At 20.8% G+C, this 17,500-nt stretch overlaps 6 protein-coding genes across 6 annotated transcripts in view; 5 read left to right on the forward strand and 1 right to left on the reverse strand.

Moving 5' to 3' along the window:
- PADL01_0503000 (ATP-dependent helicase, putative) overlaps positions 1 to 1,422 on the forward strand; it is a gene marked incomplete at both ends in the record, with an annotated part of 1,825 nt that extends 403 nt beyond the window's left edge. Inside the window, 3 exons of the mRNA XM_028685385.1 lie at positions 1 to 193; positions 338 to 1,063; positions 1,236 to 1,422. The exon at positions 1 to 193 is cut by the window's left edge and continues 403 nt beyond it. Coding sequence (XP_028536889.1) covers positions 1 to 193; positions 338 to 1,063; positions 1,236 to 1,422 — 1,106 coding nt within the window. The remainder of the gene's footprint in view (positions 194 to 337; positions 1,064 to 1,235) is intronic.
- A 72-nt stretch (positions 1,423 to 1,494) lies between these two features.
- On the reverse strand, positions 1,495 to 2,548 carry PADL01_0503100 (conserved Plasmodium protein, unknown function; the record flags this gene model as incomplete). Its single annotated transcript, XM_028685386.1, has 4 exons — positions 1,495 to 1,587; positions 1,661 to 1,723; positions 1,868 to 2,066; positions 2,229 to 2,548. The coding sequence occupies 4 exons, from the start codon at positions 2,546 to 2,548 to the stop codon at positions 1,495 to 1,497; spliced, it is 675 nt and encodes a 224-aa protein (XP_028536890.1).
- A 1,649-nt stretch (positions 2,549 to 4,197) lies between these two features.
- PADL01_0503200 (ATP-dependent helicase, putative) lies at positions 4,198 to 6,591 on the forward strand (the record flags this gene model as incomplete). Its single annotated transcript, XM_028685387.1, has 1 exon — positions 4,198 to 6,591. One exon carries the CDS (start codon positions 4,198 to 4,200, stop codon positions 6,589 to 6,591), a length of 2,394 nt encoding a protein of 797 aa, XP_028536891.1.
- Positions 6,592 to 7,068: 477 nt separating this feature from the next.
- On the forward strand, positions 7,069 to 8,460 carry PADL01_0503300 (conserved Plasmodium protein, unknown function; the record flags this gene model as incomplete). The annotated part of the gene is made up of 6 exons (XM_028685388.1): positions 7,069 to 7,193; positions 7,315 to 7,371; positions 7,451 to 7,537; positions 7,617 to 7,752; positions 7,917 to 8,235; positions 8,357 to 8,460. The coding sequence occupies 6 exons, from the start codon at positions 7,069 to 7,071 to the stop codon at positions 8,458 to 8,460; spliced, it is 828 nt and encodes a 275-aa protein (XP_028536892.1).
- Positions 8,461 to 9,369: 909 nt separating this feature from the next.
- Positions 9,370 to 10,473, forward strand: PADL01_0503400 (2-oxoisovalerate dehydrogenase subunit beta, mitochondrial, putative; the record flags this gene model as incomplete). Its single annotated transcript, XM_028685389.1, has 1 exon — positions 9,370 to 10,473. The coding sequence occupies one exon, from the start codon at positions 9,370 to 9,372 to the stop codon at positions 10,471 to 10,473; it is 1,104 nt and encodes a 367-aa protein (XP_028536893.1).
- Positions 10,474 to 12,063: 1,590 nt separating this feature from the next.
- PADL01_0503500 (conserved Plasmodium protein, unknown function) overlaps positions 12,064 to 17,500 on the forward strand; it is a gene marked incomplete at both ends in the record, with an annotated part of 6,845 nt that continues 1,408 nt past the window's right edge. The window contains 2 exon segments of the mRNA XM_028685390.1: positions 12,064 to 13,560; positions 13,575 to 17,500. The exon segment at positions 13,575 to 17,500 is cut by the window's right edge and continues 1,408 nt beyond it. Of these exon segments, the coding sequence (XP_028536894.1) occupies positions 12,064 to 13,560; positions 13,575 to 17,500 (5,423 nt within the window).

The following is a 17,500-nucleotide window of genomic DNA, read 5'->3' on the forward strand; positions in this document are numbered from 1 at the left end:
AACATAATGATGACAATCTACAAAATATTATTATAGCAGCAGAAAATGGTATTGGAAAAACATTGTCTTATATTATCTTTCTAATAAATCATATATTAAAAAAAGGGACCAACAAAAATACATGTACACTTATTTTGCAGTATAATAATTTATTGTGTAATCAGTGTTATGATATACTAAAAAAATTATCCAAGTAATAAAATATTTCTATAAAAATTAAAATATATACATATATATATATATATATATATATATATATATATAAATGTATTTATATGTCTGTTCATATATATAAATATTTTTATTTATGTGTACTCCATTTTTAACTACTCTTTAGAAATGTAAAAGCACAAATTGTTAACCTAAAATATGAAGGAATAATAAATATTAAAAACCATCTGATCGTTATCTGTACCCCCGTAAGACTTATTTCATATATAAAAGAAGACAAAGAAAATATATTTTCTTCTTTTTTTGAGAATCTCGATTTTTTTATAATGGACGAAGTAGATATTTTATTTGATAATCCTTATATAAAAAATATGAAAATAATTTTTGATGAATTGAATAAATCAAAAAATGAAAAATATGTATCTATAATTACATCCTCTACCTTATGTAATAGAGGTAAAAAATCTATTTATAATAATGTAATAAAATATATAACAAATCCTATTGTTATAAAAACGAATTATTTTCATAATATACATCCATTTATTAATTATCATTTTATAAAGCCATCATATTATAATATCAAAAATAAAGTTCAAATAATAAAACATATTCTTTTAAAAGAAAATTATAAAAAAGTTCTTATATTCTGTAATACTCTGAAAAGCTCAAATACAGCATTCAGTTTATTAAAATTACATTTCGATAATATTTTTTTATTTAATTCAACAGTTAAAAAAGAAGATCAATCTATAATATTAAACCATTTCAGAACATCTCAACATCCAATATTAGTCACTACTGATATTATATATAGAGGAATAGACATAAGCGATATATCTCACCTTTTTCATTTCGACACTCCAACAAATATAGTGGTCTACACACATAGGTAAGCATACACATGAGAAAATATAAATATAAATATATTTATGTGTATATAAATAAATCTATAACATGTTATATGAGTACATACATATATATATATATTTATATATATATATATATTTATATATATATATATATATTTATATATATATATATATTTATTTATTTTTTTTAAGAAATGGACGACTAGCGAGGGGTGCTAATACTGGTCATGTTTACATATTTAAACATTTCGAAGATCTAGTAACAAGAAAAATTTATGAACTTCATAAAAATAAATTAAAATTTGAAGAAATATTCAGTAGGAAACGATCCTTGAGAAAAAATTATAAAAGAGAATTACAAAAAAAAAGTGAAAAATAAAATTTGAAACGTTATTTTGGGTTTAAAAAAAATAAAATAATAATAATACATAAATAGATAAATAGATAAAATTTATATGTATAAATTTTCTATATCTTCTAATGCTTTCCTTACTTCTTCATTGTTTGTTTTCTTATTTAATCCTTGTTTTAAGTTTTTAAGAAACTACAATAAAAATATATGTACATATATATATTATTTATATATATATTATATTTATATGTTTATTTATTCATACGTGCAGTGTTTCGGATATTTTTTTTAATTTATTATTTCTATTCTTTTGTAATTCATTCAAATCCTAAATAATATACACCCATACAATAGAACAATGTTGACAATCATATATAAAATAATATATTTATATATATATATATATTTAAAAACAATATAATAATAATAATAATAATAATTTATTTTTTAATTTTAATTTTTATGTTTGTACTTGATATTTATGCTTGCATTCATTATAATCTTTATGCAACAAACTTATCTCATCATATATTTTTTGAATATCATTATTTGTGTTTTCTGTATTTTCTTTACACTCTTTTAATATAACCCATATATCATCAACATTACTCATATCATATGAATCCTCAATAGCTTCACTTATTTTTTTTATTTTGTCATATGATTCATGTCTTGAAAAATGAATAAATAAAGAAAACATAAATTGAGATATAGAACATTTTCTGTTCTATGACTAAATTATTTAGACATATATATAAATACAAATGAAAATAATATATCCACATATATATATATATATATATATATATATATATATATATATTTTTATTTACTTGTATTCTTCATATTTTTCTTTCTCCTTTTTGATGGTCTCAGGTATATCATGTAACAAAAAATTTAAATGAAGTAATTTCTTTTTTTTAATAGATATTTCTCGATTAAAATTATCATAATATAATTCCTTATTTTTATTTATATTATCTAATGTATTTATACATATATCATTATTTTTTCGAACCTTTTCACATTCTTCTAATTTTTTGATTTCAACATTTTTTATCTCTTCATTAATCTCAATAATTTTGTGCACTTCTTCATTCTTTTTATGCATACGATCCACATAGTTGTAAAAGACTTTTTTTTTCTCATCCATATGGTAAACATAATCAAATGATAAAATATATATATGTATATATATATATATATATATATATATATATATATATATATAGAAATAGAAAAAATATATAAGAATATAAAAATGCCTATATTTTTAAATATTACATAATATCAATAAGAAAAAAAACCTTTTTGTTGTCTACATATTTAATATACACCTCTATGTTTTTATTTTGTTAAGATGATTTAATAACGTTTGTTAACAAACAGAAAAAAAAAATTCATATATAAAAATATAATTTTTTCCTTTCCATATAAGGCTATAAAAACGGGTTAATTTTTTTTTTTTTTTTTTTTTTTTTGCGATATGGACATTTATAAAACAGAATAAGGAAAATAATATATTGTATTTTTTTTTAATATACGAGGTAATTAATATTATATATATATATATATATATATATATATATATATATATATATTTATTTATTTATTTTAAGATTATACACATAACCTTATAAGTTCATAAGAATAACAATTCTTTATATCTTTTAACAAAAAAATTATATAAACCTTAAAAAAACAAAATGTGTACATATATATATATATATATATTTTTTTTTTATATACCATTTCTTATATAATATTAACCATCATATTTTGAACATTTAATTACTATGAAGGTATAAGAAATAATTAACGTTATAATTAAAATATAAAAACAATGGTAACCTTATATATTATAGTAATAATATATTCTTATATTTATTGATATATATAATCTTTTTATAAAAAAAAAAAAAAAAAGAAATTATATAATTTTTTACTATACACATATATATTTTTATCAGATGAGTTCTTTTAAATAGTATCTTTTTTTTTTTTTTATATATAACCTTAGAATTTCCTATTTTATAATTTTCCATTTTACACTAAAATAATAAAGCTATAAAATAATTATTCTTTCTTCTACTGTTTTTATTATATATATATATATATATATATATATATATATATTTATGTTTATGTTTATATTTAAATATATACACTTCTATATCATAATATATAAGCCTTATAAAATAATTTTATGTTTAATAAGAGAATTAACAAAATAAATATTTTTTATAATAATACTATAAACCAAATATATATATTATATATATAAATATTATATTTTTATTTTATTATGTATATATATATATATATATATATATATATATTTATATGCACAAGAAATTTTATCTCATTTCCATATTATAAATATATAAAAAAAAAAAAAAAAAAAAAAAAAAAATTTGTATGGGTGAATCTACGAGCACAAAAAAAAAAAAAAAATAAATAATATATAAATACACAAATGTAAAAAAAGATATTATCTTATCTTATATGATATTTATATTATATATAACATTTATAGTTATATTTATTATCCCATTTTATATAATAATAAAAAAAAAATATATATATTATTATTCTCATTTAAATATTTATTATAATAATGGGACTTAACATGATTTAACAATCCTCAAAATTGTTTTCACATATATATATATATATTTATTTATATATATTAATGTAATTTTTTTTTATTAGTTTTCCTTTTTCTTTTTTTACTTTTTTTTTTTTTTTCTTATGATTGATCCGGTGCTATATTTTACTTAATGTAAAAAGAATAATAAAAGTATGAAATCATTTTTTTCTTTTAATAAACTAGAAAATGTTGGTAAGAAAATAAAAATAAACTTTATTCAACTGTTGATGATATTTCTTGTATATCTAAATTTAGATTTTTTGAATGGCAATATATATGTTAAGGCAATACATACGAAGAAGAATTTATTTATACCTGCAAGTAACGAAATATTTTATTTTAAGAAAAATGTATTAACAAAAAAAAGGAATAAGGAAAAAAGGTATCATACACATTCTAAAAACAAAGGATCCAATATATTTTTAAATTTGAATGAAGAAAATGAGAATAAAGTGGAAAAAAGAAAAAAAAAAATTAATAATGAAGAAATAGAAGAATATAGTGATGATTTAAAAGATAAACAAAATAACAACAATAATAACAATAATAACAATAATGATAAAAATGATAATAATGATGATATTATTTATGACAATAATGATGATGATCAAGGGAAATGTAAATTTTCACAGTTCAATGAAATAAATAAAAATATTGTGGAATTTTTAGAAAACAAAAAAGGTATTAAATATATGACTAAAATACAATCAGAAAGTTTTAGACCTATATATGAAGGTAAAGATATTATTGGACGCTCAGAAACTGGGTCAGGTAAAACATTAGCATTTGCCTTACCCTTGGTTGAAAAATTATATAAAATAAAAACATCCAATGAAGGACTTAAAGAAGAAAATGGTTCATATGAAGAAGATTCAAAGCAAAACATACATGATAATGACAATAATAGTAATTATAATAATAGTAATTATAATAATAATAATTATAATAATAGTAATTATAATAATAATAATTATAATAATAGTAATTATAATAATAGTAATAATTTATCATATGGTAAAAAATATCTTAATCGAGAACATAATAAAGATCCATACATATTAGTATTAGAACCTACTAGAGAATTGTCAAAACAAGTAGAGAATACTTTTAAAGAAATTAGTCAATTTTATAATTTTAATATTATGTCTATATATGGAGGAGAGAGTTATACTTATCAAGAAAATAAATTAAGAAAAGGTATTGATATAGTAACAGGTACTCCTGGACGTATTATTGATCATATTGAAAAAAAGAATTTATCTTTACAAAATATTAAATATGTTGTTTTAGATGAAGCAGATGAAATGCTAAATTTAGGTTTTACACATGATATAGAAAGAATATTAAGTAATATAAATTTAAAGGATGCACAAGTTTTATTATATTCTGCTACGACCCCATCATGGATAAAAGATATATCTTCCAAATATTTAAAGAATCCATTTTGTATAGATGTAGTAGATTCATCTAATAAAACTGCAAAAAATATAACACATATTGCTATTAAAACACCATATGATATAAAAGAAAAGGCATTATTATTAGAAGATATAATATTAGTTAAATCTAATGGTGGACAAGTTATTATTTTTACACGTACAAAATTAGAAGCTGATATTTTATGTTCTGAAGGTTCTTTTAAATCCTTATCATTTGCTGTTTTACATGGAAATATAGCACAATCTACTAGAGAATATACTATGCAAAGATTTAGACAAGGAATGTTCCAAATATTAATAGCTACAGATATTGCATCAAGAGGATTAGATATAAGTAATGTTGATTTAGTTATTCAATGTTTCCCTCCTAATTATTCAGCTGTATATATACATAGAGCAGGTAGAACTGGTAGAGCCAATAAAAAAGGTACATCTCTAGTATTATATTCAAATGAAGATAAACAAGATTTAATTAAAATTGAAAAAAATTGTGGTATTAAATTTAATATTGAGACATTACCAAATAATGAACAAGTATTTCATTGTGCTTCAGAAATAGCATCTAAAAAAGTTCAAAATGTTAATAAAGATATTTTACCTTTTTTTCATAATACAGCTAAAGAATTAATTGATAAAGCAAATTCATTAAAAATAGATCAAATAGAATTAATATCTAGATGTCTAGCTATAATTGCAAAAAAAGAACATATAAAAAAAAGGTCACTTATTAATGGATTGTCAGAAACGGTTACTCTAAATTTTATTAACAAAAATAGAAAATGGAGAAGTGAAGATGATATTATATATTGGATTAATAAATTATCCAATGAATTAAATGTAAACACCTTTAATAAAATTCTACAAGTTAAAATTGATAATAAAGATAGAGCTTCCTCTTTTTTTGATGTTAATGAAAACCTAGCTGAATTATTTTTACAAAATTTTAAAACAATGTCTAAAATAGAATATAGAAAAATGTTTGATTTATCTCTTGCTCAAAGTATACCTCAACATATAGACTTAACCATGGATTATCAACCACATACAAATAGATATCAATATAGAAAAAAAAATTATTCATATAGAAGACGACCATCTTATTATTAAAAATGGGAACAAATAAATAAGGTCATATATAATTCAAAATAAGTAAACAGCTTATAAACACATAAGATATGTGTCGTTAATATAATTTTTATTATAATTATAATTATAATATATTATATTATTTTTTTTGTGTGTGTATAGATATGTACCTACATTTATTTTAATATCTTAAATTTTTTTTTTTTTTTTTTGAAAATGTACATTCCAAAATATATATATATAGATATATATTGTATGTATGTATATTTTTATTCGTGATCATTTTGTAAATTTTTATCTCAAAAAAATAAATAATAAATTGATACATATATATATTATATTATATTATATTATATTTTATTTTTTTATTTTATTTTTTTTTTTTTTTTTAAACCATATTCCTTTTCAATAAAACTATTACATTTAAAATTTGTTTAATATAGTAATATTTAATTTCCTATTTTTTAAAATAACTGTTAGATGTTTAACAAAAAAAAAATGAAACTATTCACTAGTTTAATATGCTCCTTTGTCCTTTTTTTTTATAAATTGTCTATATGCGAAAAATTAGATTCTTTAAATAACTTTTATTTCAAAGATGTTAAGAGGATAAAAAATGATATGTAAAATATATTACAATGATAAAATGAAAAAAGTAAATAAATATATATATATGTATGTATATATGTGAATATAATTATATTTTTATATATTTTATTTTTTTGCGTTTGATCTGTATCCTAGGTCTAGCAAATCTAATGCGTTGTATCCCCTTATACATGATCTTGAGGAAGATAATCAGTTATAAAATGAATAAATATAAATATATATATATATATATATATATTTTATTTATTTGTATACCCTTTTATATTTAAAGAACTTATTCAAATGATGAAAATATTTATGACGAGAATTCCTTCCCTAACCCTTTTACACACCCCGAAGAATGTGTATTGTCATTAGGGTAATCATAATACACTAAATATATTCATACAAAGATAATTTAATATAACATATGTATTTATTTTTTTTTTTTTATTCAGGATAAGTCATACATGGTTGTGTGACCCTTCTGCTTTTCTAAGTATAGAACAACAATTAGATATCGAAGCAGAACTGCTTAAAATAAGAGATACCAATTTTCATAAATGTTCAAATAATTCCACTTATTATTATCAAGTTGACATAAAAAATAATAAAACAATATTAAGATATATATATTGCTGAATTTATTGCACAATAACATATTTCATTGTTATAATAATATTATTCCTAACATTATTTTTTTTTTTTATAACTTAATTTTTTTTTTTTTTTTTTTTATAACATTTTATTTTTTTCAGGTATCCGTTGCTATAGTCCCAGAAATATTTGTTTCAAAAAATAATACTTATGAAAATGCTGCTCAAGAATTTTCTGAACAATTATTAAGAAAATGGGGAATAGGACACAGTCCATGTCATGATGGTATCTTATTAGTTTACATAAAAAACCTAGGGAAATTTGTTATAGCAAAAAGGGAAGGTGTAGAAGAAAAATATATAAATGAAAATGAAATTAAAAAACATTTTATGAATACTTATTTTGCCTCTGGATCAATAAGTAGAGCATTAATCGAATCATTAAGTTTTATTAATAAAAAACTCCCCTCCAAACCGACAGGTATAAGGAAATATATTCTAATGGAAAAAAAAAATATATATATTAATCTAAGAACAAATAAAAACACATATACGCACATATAAAAATATATATATATATTATATATATTTTATTTCTACAGAATTAACTAATACGGCAAAAATGTTTTTAATACTAATACTTTTTTATATAGTATCAATAATTATTTTATATGTAACTACTTTAATGTATAGTAAAAGTTTATAAAAATAATGTACATATAAATTTATTTTCATATGTGTTATTATTTTTTTTTTTTTTTTTGTGAGGGAAATATTAATGGTCATATATTATACATATAAATATATATATATATATATATATTTTTTTTTATGACATTTATATATTATACATACATTTAATAATATATATGTATATATAATATTATTCGTTATGCTTTTTTCATCAAGTGCAATATTTTCATATGAACACTACTCATTGTTGGAAATTTTTATTAATTGATGAGAAAATTATAGAAATAAAAAAATAACATATTAAAATAAAAAAAAAAGTATAATAAAAAATAAAATAATGAATAAAATAAATAATTAAAAATATTATTATGCTAAATATTTTAGTTCGTGGAATATTAATATGAACGTTCGAAAATTTAATTACAACGCATAAAAAAAATATTAGTGTGTATTTTTTTTTTTTTAAAGGAAAAAAAGGAAAATTAAGTATAAATACATACATGTAAAAAGTTTTAAATATAAATATTTAAAATAAATAAATATAACCACATATAAATATATATATGATATATTTATTTATATAAAATTTAAATAAAAATTTTGTACATTTTTTTCTTTAAAAAAAAAAAAAAAAAAAAAAAAAAAAAAAAAAAAAAAAAAAAATTATACATATATATATATATATATATATATATATATATTTACATTTACATTTACTTTATTTTTATATTTCTTGTTTTTTTTTTCAAAGGAGAATATTAAAAAAAAAATAAAATAAATATATGAAAATATAAATTTATAAATATAGGGAAAAAAAAATTGAAATGTGAAGGAAAATACATTCCTTTGAAGAGAATACAAAAATATTAAGATATAATAATATTAATATATATATATATTTATATTTTTATTTTTTCATAATATGAAGGAAGTAATAAGAAATAACCTAAAAAATTTGTTACTAAATAATCACTGTCTTGTGAGGAATACAAATATAAAATGTTTGAGAAGTAATAGGATTCGTAATTTTTCTTCCTCCAATTTTGAAGAGAAAAAAAAAATGAATATGTTTACAGCAATAAATTCAGCTATGCATAATGTATTTGAAACAAATGCTAATTCTGTATTATTAGGAGAAGATGTTGCTTTTGGAGGTGTGTTTAGATGTTCTTTAGATTTATTAAAAAAGTATGGAAATATGAGAGTGTTCAATACTCCTTTATGTGAACAAGGAATTATAGGATTTGCTATAGGTCTAGCTGAAAATGGATTTACAACAATAGCTGAAATACAATTTGGAGATTATATATTTCCAGCATTTGATCAAATAGTAAATGATGTAGCTAAATATAGATATAGATCAGGTAGTAGTTTTGATGTAGGTAAATTAACCATAAGATCAACATGGGGTGCTGTTGGACATGGTGGTTTATATCATTCACAAAGTCCTGAAGCTTTTTTTGCTCATGCATCTGGTATAAAAATTATTGTACCCAGTGATGCATATAAAGCTAAAGGATTATTACTTTCAGCTATTAATGATCCTAACCCATGTTTATTTTTTGAACCCAAAATTTTATATAGATCATCAGTTTGTGATGTACCTACTGGACCATATCAATTAGAATTAGGTAAAGCACATGTAGTAAGACAAGGTACAGATGTTACTATACTAACATGGGGATCGTTAGTACATAAAATGATATATGCTGCAGATGTTTTATCAAACAAATATAATATAGAATCGGAAGTTATTGATCTACAAACTATTATACCATGGGATATTCTAACTGTACAAAAGTCAGTCGAAAAAACCGGAAGACTTTTAATTACACATGAAGCTCAATTAACCAATGGTTTTGGAGCTGAAATTGCAGCTAAAATACAAGAAAGATGTTTCTATAATTTACATACACCTATTAAAAGGGTATGTGGGTATGATACTCCTTTCCCTCATGTATACGAGCCATTCTATATGCCAGATGCACATAAAGTCATATATGAAATCAAAAAAATGATGAAATAATAACAAACAAACAAAGATAATACATAAATGAAATATATATATATATATATATATATATATATATATACATATATATGTATGATATATTTTTTTATTTTTTTTTTTATTTTAATATCAAAATGAAATTATAATATTCCCTCCTTTTAACTATATGGTGAAAGGTTTCACTATAATTTATATGTATCTAATTATTTATTTTATTTTTTTATGCTTTATATAAATTCTTGAATATTTGTTATCCACTTTTATAAAATTAACATATATATGTCACTTATATTTTTTTAGATAAAAAAAAATGTGTATATCAGTACATATAATTATTAATACAAAAATTTTTTTATAAAATATTACAAATTTTACGGTATAATATTTTCTTTTTCCAAATAAGCCAAAGGAAAAAAAAAAAAAAAAAAATATATACATATATTTATAGATATATTAAATATTTCATGGGATCCGTATTTTTATTTTTTTGAAAAATTAAATATATAATATTATTATATCCATGGGCTAATAAAATTTAATTATCTCTACATATAAAATAAAATTATTAAAACTTTCATATAAATAACATTCTAATCATTTATAATAATTTTTTCTATTAAAATTAAATAATATATGTAATATATTATATATATGTATATATATATATATATATATATATTTTTTTTTACACCACAAATGTGGTATACATATTATGTTGTATTCTCATACATTTTATAAAATTCAATTATGCTCCTCTATTCTTTTTTACTTAATCGATTTTTTTTTTTTTTTTTTTTTTTTTTTTTTTATCATATACTATCATAATGTAGGTATAACTTACTAAACTTAAAAAGAAAAAAAAAAAAATTTTAAATATACAAATGTACTTGATAATATTATGGTTTCTTCCTATTTTTATATTATTATATATATAAAAAAAAAAAAAAAAAAAGATTAGCCAATGGTTATATTTTTTTATATTAAATTATATATTTACACAACAAAATATATATATATATATATTATATATATGTTTATATTTTTTTTATTTATATTATTTGTATAAATACCTTTGTGGGAACAATAATTATAAATTAAAATATAGAAAAAGAAAATGTATCACCATTTTATAAGCATACAAAAATAAAAATTATAAATATAATAAAAAATATGAAAAATATAAATAAATTTTTAATCTTGTTCATAATTTTATATTAAAAATTAAATGTTATATCATTTTTTTTTTTTTTTTATGTAGATTTATAATATATAAATATATATTTTTTATTGTGTATTCAGGTAAAATAGTTTTCTCCATATTTATTAAACTAGTTTATTCAAATACACCAATATATTTAAAAAAAAAAAAAAAAAAAATTTAAATATCAAATTGAAATATAGTTTAAAGTTAAATAACCAAGATTGTCAAAATAAGAAATATAAATATAAATATACACATATATATATATATATAATATTATATATATGTATTTATTTTTTTGTTCTTAATTTATATATTTGTAGAATAAGGAAAACAAAAAGGCCCCTTAAAAAAATTATCCAAGGATTAACTCAGAGATATTTAATAATATCACTGTTGATATTATGGGTTATCATAATATTAATGACCCTGATGAACAAGTGAAGAAAGACACATGTAAATATATTTTTTCTTTAGAAGAGAATAACAAATTGTTAAAATATAAAAACATTGTTAAGGAGAAAAAAGAATTAGAAAAAATAGTATATCAAAAAATAAAAATATATACAAGTGAAAAATATATATATGTATTTTATATGATATACAATTATTCATTTCAAAGAGGTGAAATATGGAAAGTAAATAATATTAAAATGAAGAATTTTAATACAAAAAATTCTGATCATATATATGATAACCAAATTAGTAATATACATATAAAATGTCCTTATAAAAAAAAAAAAAAAAGTTATTATTATATATATTGTAGTTCAAAAAAATATTCTCTTCCAAGAATATATAATGTCTTTTCAGGTTTACTATGCTGTCAGAAAAAGGAAGAAAATCATATACATGTCAAAAAAAATATATACGATTATATCAATATTGTATATCTTAAAGATATTATAAATCATAAAGTTCTTACGAATCACCAAAATATTAACGTTTTACTTTTTGATGAAGATCACAGTGATATATTTAAAAGAGATTTCGAAATTATTAGTAAGCATGATAAAAAAAAATATATCCATCAGATAGATTATCATGAATCAATAAAACCAGAATATATAAACATGAATAAATTACCAATAAATTATGACATGCAAAATAAAATGTTAATAAAAAATGTAACAGGAGAAATCACATTAAACGAACATAAGAAAAAAATATATAACCATTCTCATTATCGTTTTTCAAATGCATGTAACATGAAATATTCTAAATATAATGATCATGATGAAGATAATAAATATAGATATGATATGTATAAAAATAAAATAAATAAATTTCAATCAAGCGAACCTTTTTTTAATAGAACAAATAATTACAATGTAACAACAATGTCAGAAAAAGCATACCAAGACACATTTCAAAAAAATCAAGAACATAACAAAAATTTTTTTATGAATAATAATTGGAATAAAATATATAATAATAATAATAATAATGAAGAGGGAGATGATGTAGAATCTATTCATATAAATAATAATCTGTTAAATAATATACCATATAATATCAATAAAGAAAAGATTAATATCTCATTAGATATTAAAAAAAATAATGATTTACAAGAAAATGCATTAGTAAGAAACCAAAATTATCTTCCAAAGATGTTTCAATATGAAATTGATGAAAACGAAAGATATTTAACATTCCAAACATCAAGAAGTATATCACCTGAACAGGTAGAAGGTCATCAAAATGAAATAATAAATAAACACATACATTCTAGTATAGATAAAAAGAATATGGAAGAAGAGAATTCATCAACAAATACAGACAATAACATAAAGAAAAATATCTCCGATGATGATGATGATAAGCATGAAAAAAAGAAAAAGAAAAAAAAAAAAGAAAAAAAAAAAAAAAAAAAAAGCATTGCAAGGAAACAAAAATGGAAAAGGATATGAGGAATAATAATAAAATTTTGGAAGGTAATATGAATAATGAAATGGATCAACAAATAAATGAACAAATAAATGAACAAATAAATGAACAAATAAATGAACAAATAAATGAACAAATAAATGAACAAATAAATGAACAAATAAATGAACAAATAGATTATCGGACCAATTTCTTTATGCCAGATCATATGAAATTTTTTATGATGCCTGAAATAAATGTTACAAAAGAAAAAGATGATGATCCAAATAATAAATCATGTGAAGAAAATAACTCTTCTACACATATAACAAATCTTAAAAAGTCAGTTATAAAAAACACCAAAAAAAACCGAAATGGACAAGTATTTTATCATAAACATATATATGAGAAAAATAAAGGATTGGTATATAATTTAAAAAATGAAAACATAAAAGAAACTGTCATATTACACAAAAAAGAAAAAAAAAAAATTGATTCAGATAATGCATCTACAATTCTAATAAAACATAATAAAGGTACATGTAATCCATGTGCTAATTATTTTTTTCATTTTTCAGGATGTTTTAAAGGAAACCAATGTACCAAATGTCATCATGATTATCATAAAAATCATGAAGATCCTTTACATCCTTCTAAATTATTACATAAAAAAAATATATGTGTTCCTTGTGAAAACTATTTTAAAAAACAATGTAAGATGTCAATTCCTGTCTGTATATATTGTCATGATGATTCTCATAAAATAGAATATACAGAAATAATAAAAAAAAATGTACATACACAAGATAAAAAACAACTTCTTCATGTAAATCCATCTTTATATATAAATCAAGAAGAACACATACAACATATCTGCCACCCATGTGAACATTATTTTACAAACAATAAAACGTGTTTAAATAAATATAACTGTTATAAGTGTCATCATAAAGATCATGCAGATATTCAATCATTTTATCATCCTTCAAATTTTTTACATTACATTAAAAAATGTTCTCCATGCAAGGATTATAAAGAAGGCTTATGTAAGAAAATTTCTTATCAGTGTATCTATTGCCACAATCATGATCACTTAAACGAAGGTATGGAGGAAAGACAAACATTAAAGGAGGAGGAAAAATTGAAAGAGGAACAGATATTAAAGGAAGAAGCAAGAATAAAAGAAGAGGAAAGATTAAGAGAGAAGAAGAGATTAAAGGAGGAAAGATTAAGAGAAAAGAAGAGATTAAAGCAAGAAAAGAGAATTAAAAAGGAAGAAGCAAGAATAAAAGAAGAGGAAAGGTTAAAGGAGGAGGAAAGATTAAAGGAGGAGGAAAGATTAAAGGAGGAGGAAAGATTAAAGGAGGAAAGATTAAAGGAGGAAAGATTAAGAGAAAAGAAGAGATTAAAGCAAGAGAAGAGAATTAAAAAGGAACACAGATTAAAGGAAGAAGCAAGAATAAAAGAAGAGGAAAGATTAAGAGAGAAGAAGAGATTAAAGGAGGAAAGATTAAGAGAGAAGAAGAGATTAAAGGAAGAGAAGAGAATTAAAAAGGAAAACAGATTAAAAGAAGAAGCAAGAATAAAAGAAGAAGAGAGATTAAAGGAAGAAGCAAGATTAAAAGAAGAAGCAAGAATAAAGGAAGAAGCACGAATAAAAGAAGAAGCAAGAATAAAAGAAGAAGCAAGATTAAAAGAAGAAGAAAGATTAAAAGAAGAAGAAAGATTAAAAGAAGAACAGAGATTAAAAGAAGAGGAAATTTTAAGAGAAGAGCAGAAATTAAAGGAATTGGAAAGATTAAAAGAAGAAGAGAGATTAAAGGAGGTGTTAAGATTAAAAGAAGAAGAGAGATTAAAGGAGGTGTTAAGATTAAAAGAAGAAGAGAGATTAAAAGAGGTGTTAAGATTAAAAGAAGAGGAGAGATTAAAGGAGGTGGAAAGATTAAAAGAAGAGGAGAGATTAAAGGAGATGGAAAGAATAAAAAAAGTGGAGAGATTAAAGGAGGTGGAAAGAATAAAAGAAGTGGAAAGAATAAAAGAAGTGGAAAGAATAAAAGAAGTGGAAAGAATAAAAGAAGTGGAAAGAATAAAAGAAGAGGAGAGATTAAAGGAGGTGGAAAGAATAAAAGAAGAGGAGAGATTAAAGGAGGTGGAAAGAATAAAAGAAGTGGAGAGATTAAAGGAGGTGGAAAGACTAAAGGAAGAGGAAAGAATCAAAGAAGAGGAAAGAATCAAAGGAGAGGAAAGAATCAAAGAAGAGCAAAGGTTAAAAGAAGAAGAGAGATTAAAAGAAGAAAAGAGATTAAAGGAAGAAGCAAGAATAAAAGAAGAGAAAATTTTAAGAGAAGAGCAGAAATTAAAGGAAGAGCATAGATTAAGAGAAGAGAACAGAATCAAAGAAGAGGAAAGATTAAAGGAGGAAAAAAGGTTAAAAGAAGAAGAAAAAGAAAGATATATAGAAACAGAAAGACTAAGAGAAAAAGAAAGATATATAGAAAGCGAAAGACGACGAGAAAAAGAAAGATATATAGAAAGCGAAAGACGACGAGAAAAAGAAAGATATATAGAAAGAGAAAGACGAAGAGAAAAAGAAAGATATATAGAAAGAGAAAGACGAAGAGAAAAAGAAAGATATATAGAAAGAGAAAGACGAAGAGAAAAAGAAAGATATATAGAAAGAGAAAGACGAAGAGAAAGAGAGGGAATTATAGAAAGAGAAAGACTAAGAGAAAAAGAAAAAGAAAGAGAACAGGAGAGAATAAATCTGGAAAGATTAAAGAAAGAATCAAGAATTAAAGAGAAAGAGAGGTTAAAAGAAGAAGAAAGATTAAAGGAAGAAGCAAGATTAAAGGAAGAAGCAAGAATAAAAGAGGAAGAGAGATTAGAGCAGGAAGAAAAATTAAAGGAAGAAGCTAAAATTAAAGAGCAAGAGAGATTAAAGGAAGAGGCAAGAATGAAAGAAGAAGAGAGATTAAAGGAAGAGGCAAGAATGAAAGAAGAAGAGAGATTAAAAGAAGAGGCAAGAATAAAAGAAGAAGAGAGGTTAAAAGAAATGGCAAGAATGAGAGAAGAAAAGAAATTAAAGGAAGAAGCAAGAATTAAAGAGCAAGAGAGATTAAAAGAAGAGGAAAGAATAAAAGAGGAAGGGAGATTAAAGGAGGAATCACGAATTAAAGAGCAAGAGAGATTAAAAGAAGAGGAAAGAATAAAAGAGGAAGTGAGTTTAAATGAGGAAGACAAATTAAGAGAAGAGAAGAGATTAAAGGAAGAGGCAAGAATAAAAGAAGAAGAAAGATTAAAGGAGGAAGAAAAATTAAGAGAAGAGAAGATATTTAAGGAAGAGACGAGAATAAAAGAAGAAGAGACATTACACAAGGAAGAGATATTAAAGGAAGAGGGGGATTTAAAAGAAGAAGAAAAGTTAAAGGAAGAAGAAAGATTAAAAGAAGAGAGATTAAAAGAAGAAGAAAGATTAATGGAAATTAAAATGGAAAAACAAAGAGAAATATTAAAAATAATATTGAGAAATAAAATAAAAAAAAGGGAACAGGAGAGAGAAATGGAAATACAACAAAAAAGAAAAAAACGCATAGAGAAAAATAAAATAATCCAAAATTTTATAGAAATAAACAACAGTAATAATATATGTCATAATAATATATATCATAATAATATATGTCATAATAATATATGTAGTAATAATATATATCATAATAATATATGTAATAATAATATATATCATAATAATATATATTATAATAAATATAAATATGATAATATACAAAATTTTAATAGAAATATAACTTTATATGAAAACAAAACGAATATATCTTTACATATAAAAGATCAAAATTTAAAAAGAGAAAGCGAAATCAATAATACATATTATTTATTAAATAATGTAGGATATATAAAAGCAAATACATATGATATGCCTAAAAAAAATATCCACAACAATTTATGTGATAATAAAAA

Source organism: Plasmodium sp. gorilla clade G2 (genome assembly GCF_900097015.1).
Source record: "Plasmodium sp. gorilla clade G2 genome assembly, chromosome: 5".
NCBI lineage: Eukaryota > Apicomplexa > Aconoidasida > Haemosporida > Plasmodiidae > Plasmodium > Plasmodium adleri (nom. inval.).